Here is a 20,547-nt window from a genome sequence, read left to right on the forward strand (position 1 = left end):
AGCAAATCCTCTCTGTGCTCCTCAAAGTCCTTCCTTCAGAAGTTCGGGCTGATTTGTTCCCACACTTCCCAAAAAAACCCTTCGCTGCCGCATGTGTAATTTCATGATTACTTCAGTCTCAGCAAAGCTAGGTGCAGACGGGGAAAAAAAACCCTGCGCATCATGAGAAACTTGATTCAACCCTAACTACTGCATCTCAGTGAACCCTCACAAGCCTAATAAAGCCTTATGAATAAATTACATGCTTTTCAGCTTCCTATTTTTCAAAGTGATAAAAAATGTAACAACGCATCATCGCAGATCTCCCGGATCCCACCACGCGCTGCATCCTGCAAGCCTCGGCACACGCGTGCATCGCACGGCGGCTGGTGAAGCCAGCAGACATGACAGTCACCGGACTAACGCTGGAATTCACGCCCAGGCGCTGATGGACAGGGTGGTTAAAAAGGGATTTCAGGTGCTGCCTACCGTCAGCTATCTCTGCCTGCACCCAGACTTTAATATATTAATCAGAAGAACTGAGAGAGAGAGAGACATTTGAAGATGATCAAACAAAAAGCCCCGGCAAAACATTTTGAACGACAGCAGTAACACACACTGCAGAGTCAAAACGTGACACCTGATATTAGATGTCTGCATGTTTGGCTGACATTATAAAAATAAATTCCATCCTAACCAGGGATATTTTTACATTTTGATGACAGGCACTAACTATTTAGATATTAGGTTCATGCACGTAGAAACCTAGCCCAATATCCATCCAGCAATGGTGTTTATGCGCTCCCCATTACGCTTGCGTACCCACATCAGAGCCTGTGTTCCCAGTTGAGCTGGGAAGGCAAGCCTGTGCTAGCATATTTTTTTTACAAAAAGAGAGGAAAAAAAATCAAAACATCTTTCTCGTGACTCATAGCCCTGTCATGACATCCTTCCTCTGCTCCCACCCAGCACCCCACGGGGGGGGGATTTTCTGCCTCCCATGGGGCTGGATACAAGCTGCCCCTCCCTCACCTCAGACCTAACGAAGCCACGGATGCTGAAAGAACCGCTTGCTCTAAATACTCTCACTGTTTTCTTCTTAACAAAAAGATATAGCCATAATTTTATGGAAAATGTATGCAGGAAGAGAAGGATTTGATTTTCTGAATGCAGAAAGAGCCAAGCTCCCTTGTGGAATTTAAATATACCTATTTGATAGCTTGCCTTTTTTTTTTTTCCCCTGACCCTTTCAACATTTCAGCATATGAATAATTGTACTCATATAAACAAAATGGGCTCCTTCATGGATGAAACACACACAAGAGATTTGTACTATTAAAATGCTATTTAATCTATTTTAAGGGTTTCTGAAAGACTGAAGGGTACACAGGCACGGTACCCTCTGGGAGAGGATCAATGTCACTGCCAGTGCAATGAGGTTACTTTTGTGCCTAAGCGGCTGCAGGATGAGAGTCTGATTATTAAAGAAATCACCACTAACAACAATACGCTGAATGCCCTCGTTGTACCCATTTGATTTTCAAAGCTCCATATTCCCAGCCCTTACACCTACGCACACGGATGCAACTCTGCCTGCTCCATGCGTGCAACTGCTGGCTTGGCAGCACCAGAAATCTGGCTTGTTGAATGTAGATGACAAATCTGGGGAAAAAAATCTGGGATATTAAGAGGACATGCTGTGCTTTTCCTCTGGAAATGGTTTAAAAAGATCCAACGCAAACTTCAGACAATTTAACATTCATAGTAAAAAGTAGCTCAAGTCAGTCATTAAACCTCAAAGGGATCCCTGAATTGTGCTTTTCTTAATGAATTCAATAATCGATTCTTACTACACAAATAAGGTGTGGGATGGATCAGCTAATAAGCATTCTCAGTTAATTGCTTTCTTCAAGTGACAATTTGTACAAATGATACCATCAAAGTAGTAATAATATCCTTATTGATTAAATTAATCTCTAAAAGACAACTCAAATAAGTTTAATTAGCAATGCATGACAGAAGCAAAATACTCTGAAAACAACCTTGTAACCCATCCCAGACTTTGAAATCATGGCAACAGTCACGCAACAGACTTTTGCATCTTTATTCAAATAGACACGCGCAATTTTATGGAGCATCTTTAGTGAATGTCTGTGACTAACCACGAAAACCCATGAAACCTCCCCTGCAGAGAAAAAGTGAGACACGCAGCAAAAGCAGTCTTCCCACTTAGTCACACAGTCACTAAAAGCCAGGGCCACAAACAGTTTTAAAATAAAAGAAAAATTTTCAACAGAAGGAGCGGAGACGGTCAGAGAAGCCTCTGCGCCAAAATTCACATGTGGAGCTGGCGGGGACCCAGAGCAGCATCAACACTTTCAAGCCCTGGAAATTGGACACCAGGTTTATAAAATCAGAGCAGAAACTGGTTCAGTATAGCAAAGGGTAAAAAGAGTTGGCTCAAAGCTTGTTCAGAGAGAGTAGGTTATTCTTTCTGGGACCACCAGCAGGAGCTGGGCCCAGGGAAGGGGCCAGGCCGTGGTCCCCAGCACCCGCACGCTCCCCAGGACGGGCAGTGGGAGCTTGGAGCGATACTTGCTCTCCCTACGTGGAAGAGATTTCCACAAACGGTCTGCTGGGGGGACTTAACGCAGGAACAGATCAATATTTGCTCCTTGTGGCTGTCAACACAGTAAGAAAAACCTGATGCTATTATAATTTGATTGCAAGGCACACTTGGGGGGAGGGTGGGCAGGGGGAAGGAAAAAAAAGCGCGTTGAAAACCTCTCAGTTGAAATATTAGCCTAAACCGCCTTGCTTAGCAAACACTTCTCCACTCTCTGCCAAGAAAAGGGGCATTAGACTCAATTCTGCCTCGGACTAGAGGAGTGAATAAGCACAACCTTCTGGAGACACTCCAGTGTGAGAAAAGAAAATACAATAATACAGAGAACAGCATGTTCCCCTTGTCAGGGCCAAAGCTACCCCGCAAGCAGAACAGGAATTTGCCTGGGGCAGCAATATGCTTAATGGCTTTATTATTATCATCATCTGAGCAATCCGAGGAAGCTTCCCAGCACGTACAGGACAGCAGCGAGCCCAGAGCCACCTCTGTGAATGTGAGTAACAGGGGTTTATTTTTTTAAGTGGCTCATGCAGGAACTTTCTCATTTAGCTAACTGAATTCAGCAGCTGAAAGAAACATATGGCCTGTGTATTTCACCACACATAGGTACAGTACGGCTTATTTTAGAATATTTGAAGCACATTAATAAAACAAGACTCTTGTACAGTATATGGCCTTGGCCCTTCTAGGTTAGGACAGCCCAACCTTCTCATTTACTTCATTTTGTTATTCAGATTACTTGCATTTAATTTTACCATAATATAGTTAGCTTGTGCTTTTGCCCAAAACACTAATTTTTCCATGTCCTCGTAGCCTTGATGGGTTTATTAGCTGATTTTTGTTCTTTGAGTGTTTTGGGTGATACAAGAATATAATGTTTAAAAAATGCCACATGATTCTCAGAAAGATGACAGAACTTGCACCATCATGAAAAAAAAAAGAAATACTTGCTGTATTTATTTTCATCCAAGAATCACTGGAACAAACAAGGAACCACCGAATTACTTTTCCGACTACAGACAGCCACTGACCAGGCAAAATAGCAAAACGCCCACAAAAAGCCTAATAATTTTCTATTCAAGTTGATCCTTTAAAACAATTTTATTAATAGAGAGTCCTACATTACCGGCAATGTGATATAGCTGCTACAGACCCCAGCCATGGCAGGTTGCAAGCACGTGAGGAACGGCTGGCAACCTTTGTACATCAGGACTATTAGAAACAGATACATCTATCTGAGACCTGACATCTACCTGAATCCACAACAACTCTCTGTTTCCTTACACATACAACGACTAGCCTTGGATAAACTATTTATAACTGAAATCTTACTATGAAGTGGAACTCAAGTATCTGGCAATCGCAGACACACCATCTCCAGGACCACTCTCCGTATGAGCTACCTGACCTGCACACACAACAGCCAACGTATATTAAATGGGACTGATGTGCCATGAGCTCGTGGTCGCTAAATAAGACACTTGCACAGAGACTGATTTTTGGAGCTCAGGAATCTTTGAAAATCTACTTTCTACATAGTCTTACAAGGTGGATTTTCTAAGTATTTTGGCTCTCAAAACCACCAGTATTTTAAAAACCTTGACCACAGCACACAGCATATGAGTGTGCAAACAGCAGGGAAACATATGGGTTAGAAACGCAAGCTTGGGAAAGTTACTTGGGGAAGACAGAGATTTTTTTTTTCCAAAAGGATGTTTATTAGATAGCTTTTCTAAAAAGTCCAGCATGTGAAAAAGAAGAGGACATATGCTCGTCACTTGTCCCTGAGACATCCATCTTATTTTTCCAGTTAAGAAGCCAATCTTCCATGAAATCCCCAAAAAACCCAGCAGATGGGTTGAATTAATAATTGTGAGAAGACTAGTTCTACAATGATATTATTAAAAAAATCCCACAAACAAACAAATAAGGATAGCCACAAGAGAAGCTTGGTTTAGAGCGGGATCTCTCTAGGCCTAAGAAGCGAGCTGATGATGTGCACAATGATGATGTGCAATAATTACTTCATATGGAGAAGAGCTATGTGGCATATTTAAAGCCTTTAATTTCTATTCCCTTGTTTAAGTGAGATTATTGCTCCCTGTAGCCAATAACAATAGATTTCTTAAGTTTCTTCTGATTTGCCAGCAAAGCAAATATCCTCTGGTAAATCTATGAACTGAACAATGATTTTTCATTTTTACAACAGCATAGTCAATTCAATTTTCCAGTTATAAGTCTCAAGCCTCTCCCTATCAGCTTGTTAACGTACAAGTGCTGTACTCTAAAAGATGCCTGGAAGAATCTCCATAGACTTTGCCATCCCAAGTTGCTTCTGAACATTGAATTCACTGCTTATGAATCACTTCACTGTATGCAAACACTTGAATCACTAAGCGACATCTAATATTGTACATCGTAATCAAGTGATGTTATTACAGTGGATTCTGCAACGATGAATGTCTGCGTGGATGCACTGAGGCAGCTCTAAAAACATGGCTATTAGTGTTTCACTTTTAAAAGTACATTTTGCCTGTTTATGAACATACTTTATTTGCAGATGCTAAATGCCTGTAAAATATTTTCAGGCTTTGTGTGTTCTTGAGATACTCACAAGAGTCCCACCAGCCCCCTAAGACTGTTCACATGACAGAAATGGCACTATATTTTCCTGGTATTTAAGATATTTATAACTTATAGCAACGGTGTGACAATGTGACCAGGGCCTGTTTATGTTGGCATGCTATTTCATCTCAGTAGCTTTTTGCATCAGGTCAGACAGATAAGAATCCAAGGAAAAAAACTACACTCACCCCTAAAAGCAAGTCATTCTCCCCCCTTAAACTTAAATTAAAATGCTGTAAAACACATCAATTCTCAGTTCCCCTGAAGCATTCTAGTAACTGTTTATGCTAACTTGTTAAAAGTGTTGCTTTGGGTTCCTTAAATAACATTAGGTGCAATTTTTCTTGCAGATGTGTCACAAACCTTGATGCCGAGCTCTATGTTCTCCCCACCGTACACATCCATCCCAGGATCGAGAAGCCCAATCTCTCCAAAGAATTTTCTGTGCACAACAAATGAGCAACCGATCATCGCCGGCGTCCTGTATGAAGAGAAAAACAACAGAAATGCACAATTATTGACATTTTCCAATTTTTAAGGGACCGAGGGCTAATTTCTGCAAAGCTCCTGTTGGCCTCAGATGTTTCCTGCCACCGGTTATCCCAGAGACTTCGCGCCGATGAGTGAGCTCTATCCTTTGAAGACATTATTTTACCACTGCAATGAAATTGTCCAAAATTCAAGTTCATTTCACTGTGTACAGACTGGAGAAAGAGTTCTCCTGGGACTAAATTACTGAAAAGCTTTCAGGTCTTGGCTCTGTCGCAAACACCTTGGTGTGTCCATGGGCAAGGGCACAACTTCTTTGGGTTTCCATTCCCCGTAAGTGAAGGCAACGTAATAAAGGCATTTCCTTTCTCTTACTTTCTTCTAGCATGTGTAGTAACAGAGCAGACTTCGGGACAGACACTAGTTTTTACGGTATCCTGTGAAACAGGGTTTCTGATTGGGATCTTTATACTATATCACAAAGGAGTCATCACCAACCAGCGACAACAAGCTAAACTGCAAATCTGCAGAAACAAATCCTTTAAAAACTCAAGACAACTGTTTGCAGAAACATCTGCTGTGTCATTTGCCCAGTTCCACCAATATCGACGGGGCTCTGGCTTAGAGATGAAGTTGTCACGTTCATCCTGCAAAACCTCGTGCCCTCCAGCTAACGGCGCTGCTCGGCTCCACCTCTGCAAGAGCAGCCAAGCACAGTGTCCAGTCAGGGAAAATAATAGAGAAAAATGAGAGCAGCACTAACAATACTGACATCAATAGAATAGCAGAAAGATTGAGGAAAAACTCAGTGTCAGGGGTTAATTTATAATAACTATGCAATTTCAAGGACATAATAGATGGTTGTGTTTACTAACCTAGCTGCCATGGGCACATTCACCGTCCCTCCCTCATTACCTTGCAAAATACTGGACCAGATCTCCATCTGATACAGCTTCCCTGAGATGAGGATGCTGCTCTGATTTGTGCAAGCTGAGATCACATTTGGGGGTATTTTTTGAGTGGTTAAACACTTGTGACCCTCTCCATAAAATTACACTTTGCCACAGAGCACAGCACTGAACAAAACCATATCATTATGCTCTTGCTGCTTGGGGATACACTAATCTGTTGCGGTTATGGTATGTGGAAAGTTTACCCCCTGTGATATTTTCTGTACTAAAATAGAAATATAAAAACCACTCTCCCCTTTAACTTGCTTTCATTTCAATCCATGCTGTAAAGAAAAAAACCCCAAGGATCCACTTAAAGGGATCAGCAGGGAGGAGACAATGAATTTCACAGGTAAGCCATGCCAAGGTACTGCCAGAGTCTGCTCTTACGGGGAGCTATGGGACCCCAGCCACCCGCCCTGAGCTCAAAGCTTTGAGCAGGGGGAAGCTCCACCATGGAGGATGGGATGGCCACCACCTCTGCAGCTCCTCGCCTGGGCCTAGGGGACACTTGCCTCGTGCTGCCTGGGGAAGACTCGCAGGGTGTAACACCAATGGTAGCCTGTTGTATTGGGTTTGCGTGGAACGGTTTTGGTAGTGGGGGGGCTACAGGGGTGGCTTCTGTGAGAAGCTGCCAGAAGCTTCCCCTATGTCCAACAGAGCCACACCAGCCGGCTCCAAGACAGACCCGCTGCTGGCCAGCGCCGAGCCCATCAGCGAAGGTGGTAGCGCCTCTGGGATAACAGATTTAAGAAAGGGAAAAGAAGTTACGGAGAGTAATAATTGCAGCCGGAGAGAGGAGTGAGAATATGTGAGAGAAAGAACTCTGCAGCCACCAAGGTCAGTGAAGAAGGAGGGGGAGGAGGTGCTCCAGGCGCCGGAGCGGAGATTCCCCTGCAGCCCGTGGGGAAGACCATGGTGAGGCAGGCTGTCCCCCGGCAGCCCATGGAGGTCCACGGTGGAGCAGATCTCCACCCGCAGCCCGTGGAGGACCCCACGCCGGAGCAGGGGGATGCCCGAAGGAGGCTGGGACCCCGTGGGAAGCCCACGCTGGAGCAGGCTCCTGGCAGGACCTGTGGCCCCGTGCAGAGAGGAGCCCAGGCTGGAGCAGGTTTGCTGGCAGGGCTTGTGACCCCGCGGGGGACCCACGCTGGAGCAGCCTGTTCCTGAGGGACTGCACCCCGTGGAAGGGACCCACGCTGGGGCAGTTCACAAAGAACTGCAGCCCGTGGGAAGGACTCACGTTGGAGAAGTTCATGGAGGACTGTCTGCCGTGGGAGGGACCCCACGCTGGAGCAGGGGAAGAGTGTGAGGAGCCCTCCCCCTGCGGAGGAAGGAGCGGCAGAGACAACGTGTGATGAGCTGACCGCAACCCCCATTCCCCGTCCCCCCTGCGCTACTCAGCATGAGGAGGAAGAGAAAATCAGGAGTAAAGTTGACCCCAAGAAGAAGGGAGGGGTGGGGGGAAGGTGTTTTAAGGTTTAGTTTTTCTTTCTCATTACCCTACTCTGATTTGACTGGTAATAAATTAAACTAATTTCCCCAAGTCGAGTCTGTTTTGCCTGTGACAGTAATTGCTGAGTGATCTCTCCCTGTCCTTATCTCGACCCACGAGCCTTTCGTTGTATTTTCTCTCCCCTGTCCAGCTGAGGAGGGGAGCGACAGAGCAGCTTTGGTGGGCACCTGGCATCCAGCCAGGGTCAACCCACCACACCCGTGTATCTGGAAATCTCACACCACTTAGAAATGCCCGTTCTCCAGAGGGAACCTGGTCTTAAGGTAGAAACGGGGCAACGGGATCACGTATTTTAACATCAGCCCTAATGTCCTGGCTGAAAGCACATTTCATGGCTTGTCCGTGCTGTGGAGCACGTTCAAGGCTGAACTAAGCAGTTACGGCTCGCAGAGGAGGAAAGCACCTTCAAATATACCCAGACACAGCTTATAGATAGCAAGGATCAGGCCCACGCTCAACCTCTCCATCCACGTCACGCAAAATGCCCCGATCTGCCAGAGGAGCGTCTGGGGTCCCCAGTGCGCCCCAGGCAGCCGCAGGGCTCAATAACCCCCAAGGGACCTGCAGCTCGGCTCTGCCAACAGCCGGCCAAATTAATCTTTGTGAAACCCTCGAGCTCCTTGGATGAAGAGTTCTGGCCACTTAAGTATTAGTATTTATAGAGATTTTAATACTTTTAATAGACTGGTAGAACAGCTGAATGCTGCTGCCATATTAAATTAGTTAGAATTGGAATCCATCAGGGGTTTTTTCAATAGATTTCTTCCCTGACAGCAAGCTCGGCCTTCCTTCCAATAAGCGGTATAATGTTTCATGGTTTGCTGCCACTCTAGTACTTAAGATTTCAATTCTATTGCTTTATTTGTAGCAAGTTAACTGCCATTAGCAGAAACAATTATTTCTGAAATGATAACCACGTTACAGATGCCAAATCTAATAGCTTCATTATCCTAGATTACCTCCTGGAATTAAATAGAAGGGTAAGTTGCTCTGGTTTTACACAGAGCATGAATAACCCAGTTCATCTCCTCCACTGGGAACAACAGGTCAGGGAGCACAGGACCCTTTGACTTCTCCAGTCAAAACCTGTTAGGTCTGTTAAAGGCACTCAGAGAACAGTTAAAGCCAGAAAAAAATCCAGGTGAATTTCAGACAAACGAAACTGCATTTCTGACCCAATAATGTGGATCACTGGGAACTCACCACCAGATAAACAAGGTTTTCTGAACTGGAAGCTGCTCAACAGCCATGCACAGGAGCTGGACCCCAAGAAAGCTTTTTTCATCATTATTTTGCGACGTTACTTCCATTTACAGACCACAGAGTCACCAATCCTTTCTAAAATGCTCTTGGAAACAGCCTGATTGGGATTTTGTAACTTCACCTTCAAATTTTCTTCTTCTTCGTTTTGCTGCACATTCTGTTTTCAATACAATACCGTGAAGCATGCAAAGCAGCACTCCCGAGCGGATCTGAGGTCCCTCAAGCAATACAAATTAAGTGCTACATTCTTCTTTGTAACAATGCCTTCATATTAAATAAATGAGGAATCAAGCGGCGCTCAACAATTTAAATAAAAACACCATTTGATTTTGTCGTAAATCCTTCAAAAAGGTGGACGTTTACAATAATAGATAGCCCATCCACAATGAAATAATGGCCTGCAGACAAAGAGCTGATAAAGCCTCTTGTTCCTCTGCCCCTTAATTAAAAGCATTAGCACAGTTTGTTTTTAAAAATCACACAGCTCAGCTAAATACATTTTTATTTGTCCCGATAGCTATTCTTTCTTTAATGAGAAAGGAAAAGCAGAATTTGGCAGGAAAGGATGAACAGAGATGTTTAGCAGAATTATTGGTTTTGTACCCAGAAATCCACAGCGTTAGTTCCTTGCCATTATTTTGGTTGGCTCCTCTCTACAGTAAGTGACGAAAGGTCAAGAAGAGCAGCTTTTAAGAAATATCCTCAGCGTGAATCTCTAAATAAAGATGAAGAAGATACAGGGAAAAACGTTTATCCTAGTCTATTAAGTTACTTTAATGGTCTTCCTTTCTTTAGTACACAGTTATCATCTAATGATTAAAAAGTCTCAAGTAGATTGCTTCTTCAATTCAAGGAAATTAATTTCTCTACACAATTGGATTTTGCTTCCAATTTTATACTAAAGCGCAAGTTATAAAATATGTAGAAAAAAGATATTAAAAAAATAATTAGCGGTCATACCACTGAGCGCAAGAAGGCTGAGAATATACTTTAAGAACTGCTGGGGTGTCCAGTTTCCATTAAACTGCTGTTGTTTTTAATAAACTTCAATCATGGAGCTGCTCACCTTCAACAACACAATCCCACTGCTTTAGGAGACACGGCACCACATTTAGCACATTTGGGATGGTCCTTTACCTGCCCAGAAAGGTGTTATTTGTCCCTCTCCCAAGCTTGCCATTCCTAATTTAACATACCAAATTCAAACATCTTATTTTCCATTTTGAGATTTCAGACTTGATCAAAACACACACCATTTTCCACTTTTCAGCTGGGGGTCACTGGCAGGAGCCAGCATCTCAGCAGGAAACACTGGGAGACTCTGAGCTCCATGGCTTAAATTTAACCAACTCATAATATGTAAAAAATTTCTGGTAAACTATCAAATTCAGTCAAATTAAGCCTGTGGCTTTAACTAGTGGCCTATCAATTATTTCCCTGATGATACCAGGGTAAGGAAGAACACCATCTTTATTTTTACATGACCCTGTATGATAAAACACTTTATTTTCTTTTGGCCATAGATGAAATTAAGGATCACATTTGCAAACAGAAACAACCGTCAGTGCCGTCACCTCTGTGCTTCTGCATTTGTAGCACAGTGAACGTATTGCAGAATACATAAAGACCGGGATGACTAATACAGGTTTATAGTAAGAGAATACGGGCATGGAAATTAAATACAAGTATGTGGCAGTAAGGACTGACCCCTCTGGTCATAAGACAGGGTTAACCAGACCCTGCCCACAGGCAGCAGACCGCCATGGGGCAGAGACCGTGCAAAACCCTTTGCTCCACCGGCAACAAGCTGTGTCCCGGGGGCTTGGGGACCGCTTGGCCTCGTGAGGGGGCTCCAGGCTGAAGCCCTCCCACTCTGGCTGCCTTCCTGGCCAGTCCAGCCCACTGCGGAACACGCACTGGGCCCAGTCTGACTGCAGCAGGATGGCTCTGGGGTGGCAGAGGGGCAGCGTCTCCACTGAGAGCTCCAAGGACCACGCCGGGGCTGCCGCCATCCCTGGGCGATGCCCTGTTCTCACAGGGATCTGCAGTCAGTCTTACTGCAAAGCCACAGAGGAAAGCCACCTGAGGTCCCTCGGGTTTGGGGGAGCAGAGAAATGGAAGAGGAGAGGAGCTGAATGAATTAAAAATTAATTGGAACACAAGCCCATTTTTCTATTGCACTTGGCATGGTGACCATCCGCATCCTTGGGAACTGCCCTGTGAAGCCTGATCTGGCCCTTGGGGCCCGTGGAGTGGCGAGGCTGTGACAGGAGAGGTGGTTCTTCTCTGAAACAAGATTACGCCAAGGCGAGACAAATCCCTGTACAGGGGAAACGGCGGGGCCAGGCAGAGCGAACCAGAGGCCCAAAGACAAACTTGGCCCTGCCCGGCCTGCCTGTCGTCTTTGTCAGCTCTACCCCACCACTGTGCTTTGCTCCCCTTCCTCTGTCCTCAGAGAGGGTTTGGCCACATCCAGGAGGCACCAGTGAGGAAAAGGATGAGGATGAGGCAGCACCCTCCTGCCTGGCACTGGCCCTCGCAGCCCTCCTCCCCACGAGCTCCGCAATTGCAATGACAAATGCATGGTGCCCCTGTCTCACCCCTTAGCCCCGTCCCAGCTTCTCCCAAAAGCAAACATGCAGGGCAGACACAGCCTGGCTGTGTGCTATGGAGCTGTATTTGCTTTAAAAGCGAACTTCAGATCATTAATTTAAGAACTTTGCAGTAATGGAAGAGTGTTTGAGCACCAGGGCAGCCGCAGGAGGTGGCTAACAGCAGCGCACGAGCGCGAGGGCAAGACGCTGATCGCAAAAGCCCAAAAACTAATGTCACACAAGAAGTGCATCTCCAAAGGAGAAATATATATTGCTTCTGCCTCCTGCGGCGGGGCATCTACATGCAGATGTGGAGTCAGGCAGGAGCCGCGCTCTCAGCTTCCCTTCACTGCCTGTGTAATGGCTTGGGCAGATAAAAGCTGGATGTCTTTCACGAGAATGTAATAAAATTTCTGCGAAGGAATGGCATTTTAGCCCACAGCAGCGTACCTTGCTTAATATTATCCCCAGGATGGCATCCGCAATAGTTGTTTCTTGAATAATTCTAGCTTCCCTGCCCAGTGACCTTGGTTAATTGTCTGTTTCAAATGGGTTTATTTTCCCGCTGTTGCTAAGTACTACAGAATCTGCGAAACAAATTAAAAATAAGAGATACCACATAAAAGAGATGCTAGATTGAATGCCTTTTCTGCATTTACTGGAGATTAATACGACTTAAACTTTTAATGGCAAAGAAGCTGTGAAAACTATGTATTTTTAAAAATACCTATTATGTCTACCCATGTCTGTGACCTTGCTCAAGATAGATTTGACTTTGTCACTGTTGTATGCCTGCTCCGATTTCCCTGTCAAGAAGTGGCTTGCTCTGGGACCTCAGGCAAAGCATTTAACTTTGTTGTACCTCTGCTTCCTCATCTGTCAGATGAGTATAATACCTAGATGCTCTTGAGAAAAAGCATTTACAATAAATCAGTTCAGTGACTTCCGCATTGGAGCTGCTGAATTAACTACCGATATTGTTATGTATGCCAGACCCCCCCAATTTAAGTCATCTATGGTGAGAAAAGCGCTGGTAGTTATAAGCAAGGAATTACACACACAATTTGCTGTTTCTAGCCGTGCTTTAAGCCACCAGCAGCAACAAAAGCTGTGTGCACACCCTTATGGTGCCCAAGGTGTGCTAAGATACAGCGTGTGAGCCTAAAGCGGATTTCTACGTACACATCCAAGCTTCAGGACTGTAATTCAACTGTAAAATTTCCCCTCCAGGACAAAAAATGCTGCCGAGGTCATTGCCTAAAAGCTTTTTCCTTCCTTGTATATTCTAGAAAGCCCAAGGATGTCTCAGCACTAAAAATCACCGGATGCCTGAGCACCCACCTCCATGCTCCCGTTTCTTCAGCACTTTTAGCAGGAGTTTTCATACAGATGTGTGCTGCTATAGGCAGTCAAAATGCTCATGTGCAGGTAGTCATCGTCCCCAACTCTACGTATTTTGTCAGCTGAAGTAAAACTCCAGGCCCAAAGATCTCCATTACATGGATCAGGGCTTACCCCACTTCCACAGCTGCTTGGAAGCAGAAGACACTTAGGCCATGTGCGAACTGCCCAACCATCTGCCACAGCCATCTTTGTTGAGACCGCAGCAAAAGACACCAACCTTGAGAAACACTTCCAGACCAACAGCCATAAGACGGGAGCGAGCCTTGCTCAGGGTCAGGAGAATTTGCAGAAGGCATTTTGGGCTGTACCATTTGCCCAGGCGCTGGCAATAGCGCAAGGTGCTAACTCTGTTGGCCCTGGTCCTGCGCCCTCTCTGTACACGGGGGAGCAATGCTGCATCGCAGCATTTGAGGTGTGCAGTTTTGAGTCTCAGAGTACAAGCCCTGAAGAAGTCACCTTGAAGAAAGTAAATTTGATAATTACCCTTCAAAATGGGACTCAGTCTCTGTTCGGGAACGGTTTTGAGGAAATAGTTGCAATTACAGGATTCTCCCTTGGGATATACTTAAAAGATGGCTCTTCATTTTAGCTAATTTAATGGCAGTTGCAGAGCTATTCCTGGAGGCAGCGCAGAGAGAGGCGCTCAGGGGGAAACCCAGTCTTTGACACTTGGTGTGAACCTTTTGGCCCGCAGCGATGAGCCCAGGTGCCTCCCTAGAGCCCAGGGGAGAGAGGCTCCTTCCCACAAGCCACTGTAGGACAACTGCACGTTTGCAACATCAGTACGCCGGGGGTTTGACCCTTAACGGTGTCCCATTTATTCACAAAGGCAGAATTGGGGGAAATAACAGTGATCACTCATAGTGATTTATTAGGGACGGTTCTACAGGAGAGACAACACAGAGTCTCAGATTCGAGTGAACAAAAAGCATGATTTTCATATATGCACAGGCTCATATTGGAAGCCACTGAAAAATGCAGAAGAGATAGCAAGAAAAATACCTTCCCTGTCTGGAAAGCTATTGCACATCAAGACAGAATACAAAGGGGAGCACAGATTAGCATGGATGAAGAGTCAGAAAGGCTCAGTATTTAGTTAACCTGGTTTTACTTTTCCTGTATGACTGGTCCCCTAAAGGTCTTACACTCAAAGCAGATCTGGAAATTGCTGTTACATTTTACTTGCACAGAAATTATTCAGCCGGAGTACATCTCGTAATCAAACCCAGGAGCTAAGCCACAAAGCCTTGGCTCCACTAGGAAAATAGATGTTGTCTTATATCTCATTAGTTAAAACATGTTAACCAACATGAGATAAAATTCTAGCAAAACAAAGCAGTTTTGTAATTTTAATCTGAGCCAGGAGGTGAGCATAAATCAGAGTCTCTTCCCCACGCTGTGTATTACCACATTGTGCACAGGAAAGCTACTGTTGCTTAACGTGGGGTAGGTAAGTAGAACACATATCTTTAAAGATTAATCAACAGGAGGTCACGGTCTCTTCCTACTACTGACTATGAGTCACCTCTTCAATGCAAGTGGCAAGCACCCTCCTGAACAGCTTATTCAGGGGTTTTCAATCCCACGTGAACTTTTCATTAAAACGGTAGTGTTTGTCTATGCAAATCAGACCTATTTATTCCACGTTGGAGATGCAGAATTCCCCAGGGCAATGTCAGGGACTGGCTTCAAAGTTTCAACAGAAGTAGTTTAAAACCTCATTTCTCCTAATTGGCAGCGACTGAAATCCACCTCATTGGGCAGCCCTGAGCAGAACGGGAGGCACCTTCCCCAGTCCTCCCAGATAACTCGGATTTAACACACACAGCTAGGCAGCCAACACCAATTCCCAGTTCCTCAAGAAGACGATGTTTTTATATAGCCCTAGATTTAAGGATTTGCGTTTGCACCACTTCTAAAATCCCAGTGACATGAGAGCAGGTGAATGCTGGGATTTCACCTCTATGAAGGTGAAAGATTTCTTGTACTTTATTTCCTCTAATGCGTGATCTTTTGGCACTTCAGACCCATGACTTGTAACAAGATGTTTGGTGCATGAAAAGGGAAAGAAAAAAAAAAAGACCAAATGTTTATCCTTAGAAATACCTAGGATGGAGACCAGAGTTTGGGTGTCAAAGACTGCACATGCTCATCTAATCCAATATCTAACCCTAATCCCACTCCCATGGGTTTTCAAATACGAGCATCTCATTTCTTATGGACAAAGTAGATATCAATTATGGAAAACCTGCGGTGTGCACATTTTATTACCACCTCTGGGTCTCTGCCGTCCCGCTCACCGCAGTCCCCAGCCCCGGTGGGTTCGGCTCCATGGTGCTACTCACACTTGACGAAGGGCTGGTCCAAATCACTTCTGCAGGAATTGCTTCATCAGGAATACGACCCTTCGCTTGCTATCAGTAATAAATGCAATGTAACTGTAACGTCATCTCCTTCCGCTGTTGCTAGACTGCTAATTAAATGATAATTACTTTTAGATGTAATATGTGTAACTAACAGGCACTTAACAGGAACATGTTATTTACTTTTCTTTTTTTAATGTGAATATATTTTTTCTCAAGGGCAGCAAAGCGGCTGACTTTCAGTCATGTTCTTCCTCTCCATCCAGCATAAAAATCGCAGTGAACAAATTTCACAGGTAAACAAACTTCTCTTTGGCTCAGACACAACTCTCAGGCCAATGCAGCAACAAGCCATGCCCCAGTTAAAGCACCAAGCCGGAGCTGAAGGATCAGGATTCAACCCTCCTAATCCTTCACTCTGGCCCGAGCTGCCAAAGACCCCTCGGTACCCAAAATGGGACTTGGGCAGCGTGTTGTGTCCTAGAACAGGAAAATCAGTGTTCCCATTTAATTTGCCAAGCTCCCACATCTTAGCGAGCACTCCCCAGGGGCTCCACTCTCAGCTTCTCTTCACGTGGAGAGGAAGGAGCTCAGTGCAGAAACACGAGCCACAGCTGCTTTCTTCCAAAAACCCCACCTGGAGGAGACCGTGCCACCACCCCATCTATTACACAAAGCACACGTCTGCACTTACACGCACCTATACAGACCAGTCCAAGCAGGGGGGTTCGGGAGGCAGATACCACGCAGTGGCTGGGTCCCATCCCAACTGCACAGCTCCTTTTCACCCTTCTTGGATGAAGATACGCGACATCGCAAGGAAGACACTTCATGATGAATTGTGCAAACCCAAAAGCATTTCTCCAATTGAGCACTTCCACCAAAATACTCCTCCAGCTTCTAAACTTGCTTCAAGTGACTATCAAATGCAAAATGAAAGAAACTGCAATATTACAGTTCAATTGCTTTTTAAAGGTGGTGACAATATGAAGATGGGCTCTGAGGGCCATGCATGTGAGCATCACTCTGTTTATGGCTGAAATGTCATTTTTATTCTCTGAACACTCAAGCCAACCCCAGAAATCAAGAGAGAAACCTCTCTTGGTGAATCATTGCCTGTAACAAAGATGCTGCAAGCCAAAACCATGCATATGGGGACAAACACACAAACGAAACTCGGCCGTCACAAAGTAGAGTTAAAAAGTAATTCCCTTGACAGGACGGAACAGAGCACAAGTCCCTGTCAGCTCGGCTGGCCCCAAAGAAACAACATGAATGAAAGAGCAGTGAAAGATGAATGCCATAGTTACGCCTAGCTGTGCTCGTGAATGCACTCACAGAGCACGTCTTCCACGAGAGCGTTATTTTGCACAGTCACTTTCAAACCTACAGTGTAACCACAACTCACTGACTGGTCCTAGTTTCCTTCAAACACTCAGAAGTACCTCCTAAACCTAAATTCCTCCTAAACACTAAATTCAAGGCACTATCAGAAATATGCGCTGGATGATGACTGAGCTCCTCATTGTTAGTTAGTTTTGCACAGACCCGTGTTGCTTTCTGATATATCGCTCTAATGGATGTTGAAGATTCAGGAGACTGAAGTTACTGGGAATTTCACAGATATTTCTGCAGACGGAATTCAGGCGAACGCGTTTACGTTCACGATAGGCTGGTACTAAGAACAGGGGCGTGAGTAATGGTTATTGACAGATGGAGCAGTTTCACTTTGTGAGTAAATGAGAGCGCACTGAAATAGCCCTGTAAGCACCTCAAAGCAGCTGAGTAATGCATTTATTTTGACAACTACTTGATACGAGCCTATTCGTAGGGAGGGCAGCTCTCAGGTTTATCTTACCCTTCACGCATCCATAGCGCAGAAGCACAATTCCTGAGAAATATAACAGATACATTTTGTGCCTCCAGCATTTAATAGTAAATGTCATTCTCATTTCTCAGGGTTTGGGGTTTATTTTATTTTAAACACTGAGCGAAGCAGATAGAAAAGAAAAATGAATATGGGAAGAACTGTATTGAAAGTAAACGCAAACTTGGTAAAGATGATTGCCAGGTAGGGAAACTCAGAGGTGGAGAGGCTGTTTTGGATTCAGCTCCATCTGGATTAGCGCAGATCTACCCAACCACAAATCAGATGTCCCAATATTTGCAAAGGGATTTAACCAAACTGCCTGTTTAAGGGTCAGACAGCTTAGGGCCAATAGCTTCAAAAGCAGAAATCACATCCCACCCCAGGTACATTTATCACACCAAAAGACCTATGAAAATTTTAAGGCTCTGTGCGTTTCCTCCCATAGATGCGCACAGGCTGGGGACCACTACTTCTGATGCAAGAGCTCTTTGAAAAGGCGGCGTGAGGCAACGCTGATCACAGTGCAAGCAATGAAACTGTTGTAGATGATCTACTGACTGCAAGTTGTCAAAGCCTGAGCACAACAGTCTAGCCTGTGACTGACTTCTGCTGGAATGGGGCACACCCAACACAAACCCACTCAGAGTCAGGTTGTTGCGGGTTTTTTTAAAGTTTTTTTTGTTGGGTTTGGGTTTTTGGTTGGTTTTTTGTTGTTGGTTGGTTTGTGTTTGGTTGTTTTTTTTTTTAAAACCAACACCAAATGCATTGATTTTCTAAATGGAGAACTTGGGTTCAAGGCCCTCTTGAAGTTGTTGGCAAAACTCTCAGCAAGCTCCTTGGTGGCAAGAGTTCACCTTCAACATTTAGGAAAAAAAAAAAAGGTGTTTGGATTACAGGCTGCTCATGTAAGCAGCCAGTGTACATCATCAGCCAGCTTGCGCTCTCTGGCACCTGATAATTAGGCAACTGCGCAAGTCGGGATGAATGGGCTTAGCCATGTGTAAAGGCAGCATCAGCCCAAGGAGAATTGGACCTGATGAAGAGCCAGGATTTAACTTGGACACTTAACACGACAGGAGGTTGTTTGAAGTCAGCATTCAGGGAGCAAAAGAAATGCACAAAATAGGTCCTTTTTCCCCTGCAAATTGCCATCCCAAGGAATATAACGTCATTCACTGACTACACACAGTCTAAACTGGAGAAGTCAGCACAAACGTTCATTTACCCATGTTTGCAGGTGCTTTCTTGCAATTCACAACCAATCTGGCAACAAGGCTCCCAGGACTAAAAGGGAGAAGGTCAAGGGAAGGCTGGTTCCCCGCACCCCAGGCTTGGCACGGGCACGGGCTCCTCTCCAGGACGCGGAGGGGACTGCCCGTCACCCACCATGGTGCAGGTTGTGTGGAGGGGCGTTTGAGATGGTTGGGTCTTTCAGCTCTGCAATACGGTTTTGCAGCTTGATGCATAAAAACGCAGCTGGATGCAGAGAGGGAGCTGTTCCCATTTTCTAGAGAAAGGTGACAATTTTACACAGGGAATCCCAAGTGCTTTGCCATTCTCGTTTTGCTAACGAAGCATTTGTCCCATGCTATAATACATTTGTGGCCAAAAGGCTGACTCTTTTATTTGTGTTTTGCCTAAAAGTTAAGCAGCATCAGATTCCTTGGGGGAAAGGATCTGCAGTTTGCCCTGGCAGAGCTCCAACACGCTGCAGGCTTCAAACAAATCAAGACTTTGTGATTGAATCCATGGTCTGGAAAAAACTGGAGGGAGTGGATGTCAGCATCTGAACTCTGAGGAAAAAAGTCGGATTAGTGGGGAAACCTTTGTCAGTGGATCATCTGCAGAGTCCTGCAAATCCAAAGACTGTTGAACCAAACCAAGAGCGGCAATGAGTTCATACCATAAGGACACGCTCCATGCCTTCTAATCCAAACAGCCTTCTGATTCTCGGACAAATGAGTATTAATTTAAATTGCATTTTTAAAGTATCTTTGCAGAGGCTTCTTGCTTGTGCAAAATTAACAGTGGGTAGGAAAGACAAAAAATAAAGGCATGTGCTAGGAATCACTGCCAGTTTTACTACACTGAATAACAATTATGCCCTCTCTTTCTACAAAGCACCGCATGCCAAAAGCACTTTCACTCCACTTTCGCCTTTAATCAGAAAAAACATGTGTTGATTTTAACAGTCTAAGGACGGACCACAGAATAGCAAAGGAGGCAAGGAAAGCTCTAACCTTTTGGTTGCCAGAGCCAGGTGCAGAAGGAGGCTGCTTTTTAACAGCAGGCTGCAACGTTAAGGAGTCAATCAGAAATGGGGAGCGAACAGCAAAAGCAAACTCTTCTGAAGCCGTGGGGTAAACCTGTACATAATCTACACAGGACAAGTGCTGTAATGAAAAGGTTCCTAATCTGTACATGAAACTCATCTGAACACTTCAGCGTTAATGCTACGCTGAAGAACCTCTTTATTGAGGTCCCACTTTACCATCCCTGCTTTAAATGAGAGGCAAGAATCTGACATTTTAACAGTTGAGAGACTAAATTGTGGCTGGCATGCTTTCACTGAAGAATTGACTCTGAATTAAGAAAACCATTTAAAACCATATTGATGGCTTGTGATACACTTTAGAGATTCTTGCCTAGTAATTTTCAAAAAGTAAAAAAAAAAATACTGTCATACCGTATAGCATACACATTTTTAGAAATTGCTGCTTTATGCCTGCAGATGTGCAGCATTAACGGGGGAAGCAGGGTACAGCAAAAGACACCGTGGAAACAAGCTGTCCTGCTGGTAGCATCTCCCAAACTGGAGAAAAACAAAACAAACCAAAACTTTGCTCTCATAAATATCTATCTATCCAT

General features: G+C 44.7%; 1 protein-coding gene across 1 annotated transcript in view; it reads right to left on the reverse strand.

The window, feature by feature from the left end:
- Positions 1-20,547, reverse strand: part of GALNT17 (polypeptide N-acetylgalactosaminyltransferase 17) — a 216,665-nt gene that overhangs the window by 73,128 nt on the left and 122,990 nt on the right. Inside the window, exon 6 of the mRNA XM_050909051.1 lies at positions 5,594-5,711. Coding sequence (XP_050765008.1) covers positions 5,594-5,711 — 118 coding nt within the window. The remainder of the gene's footprint in view (positions 1-5,593; positions 5,712-20,547) is intronic.

This window comes from Gymnogyps californianus, chromosome 20 (genome assembly GCF_018139145.2).
Source record: "Gymnogyps californianus isolate 813 chromosome 20, ASM1813914v2, whole genome shotgun sequence".
In the NCBI taxonomy this organism is placed as follows: Eukaryota; Metazoa; Chordata; class Aves; order Accipitriformes; family Cathartidae; genus Gymnogyps; species Gymnogyps californianus.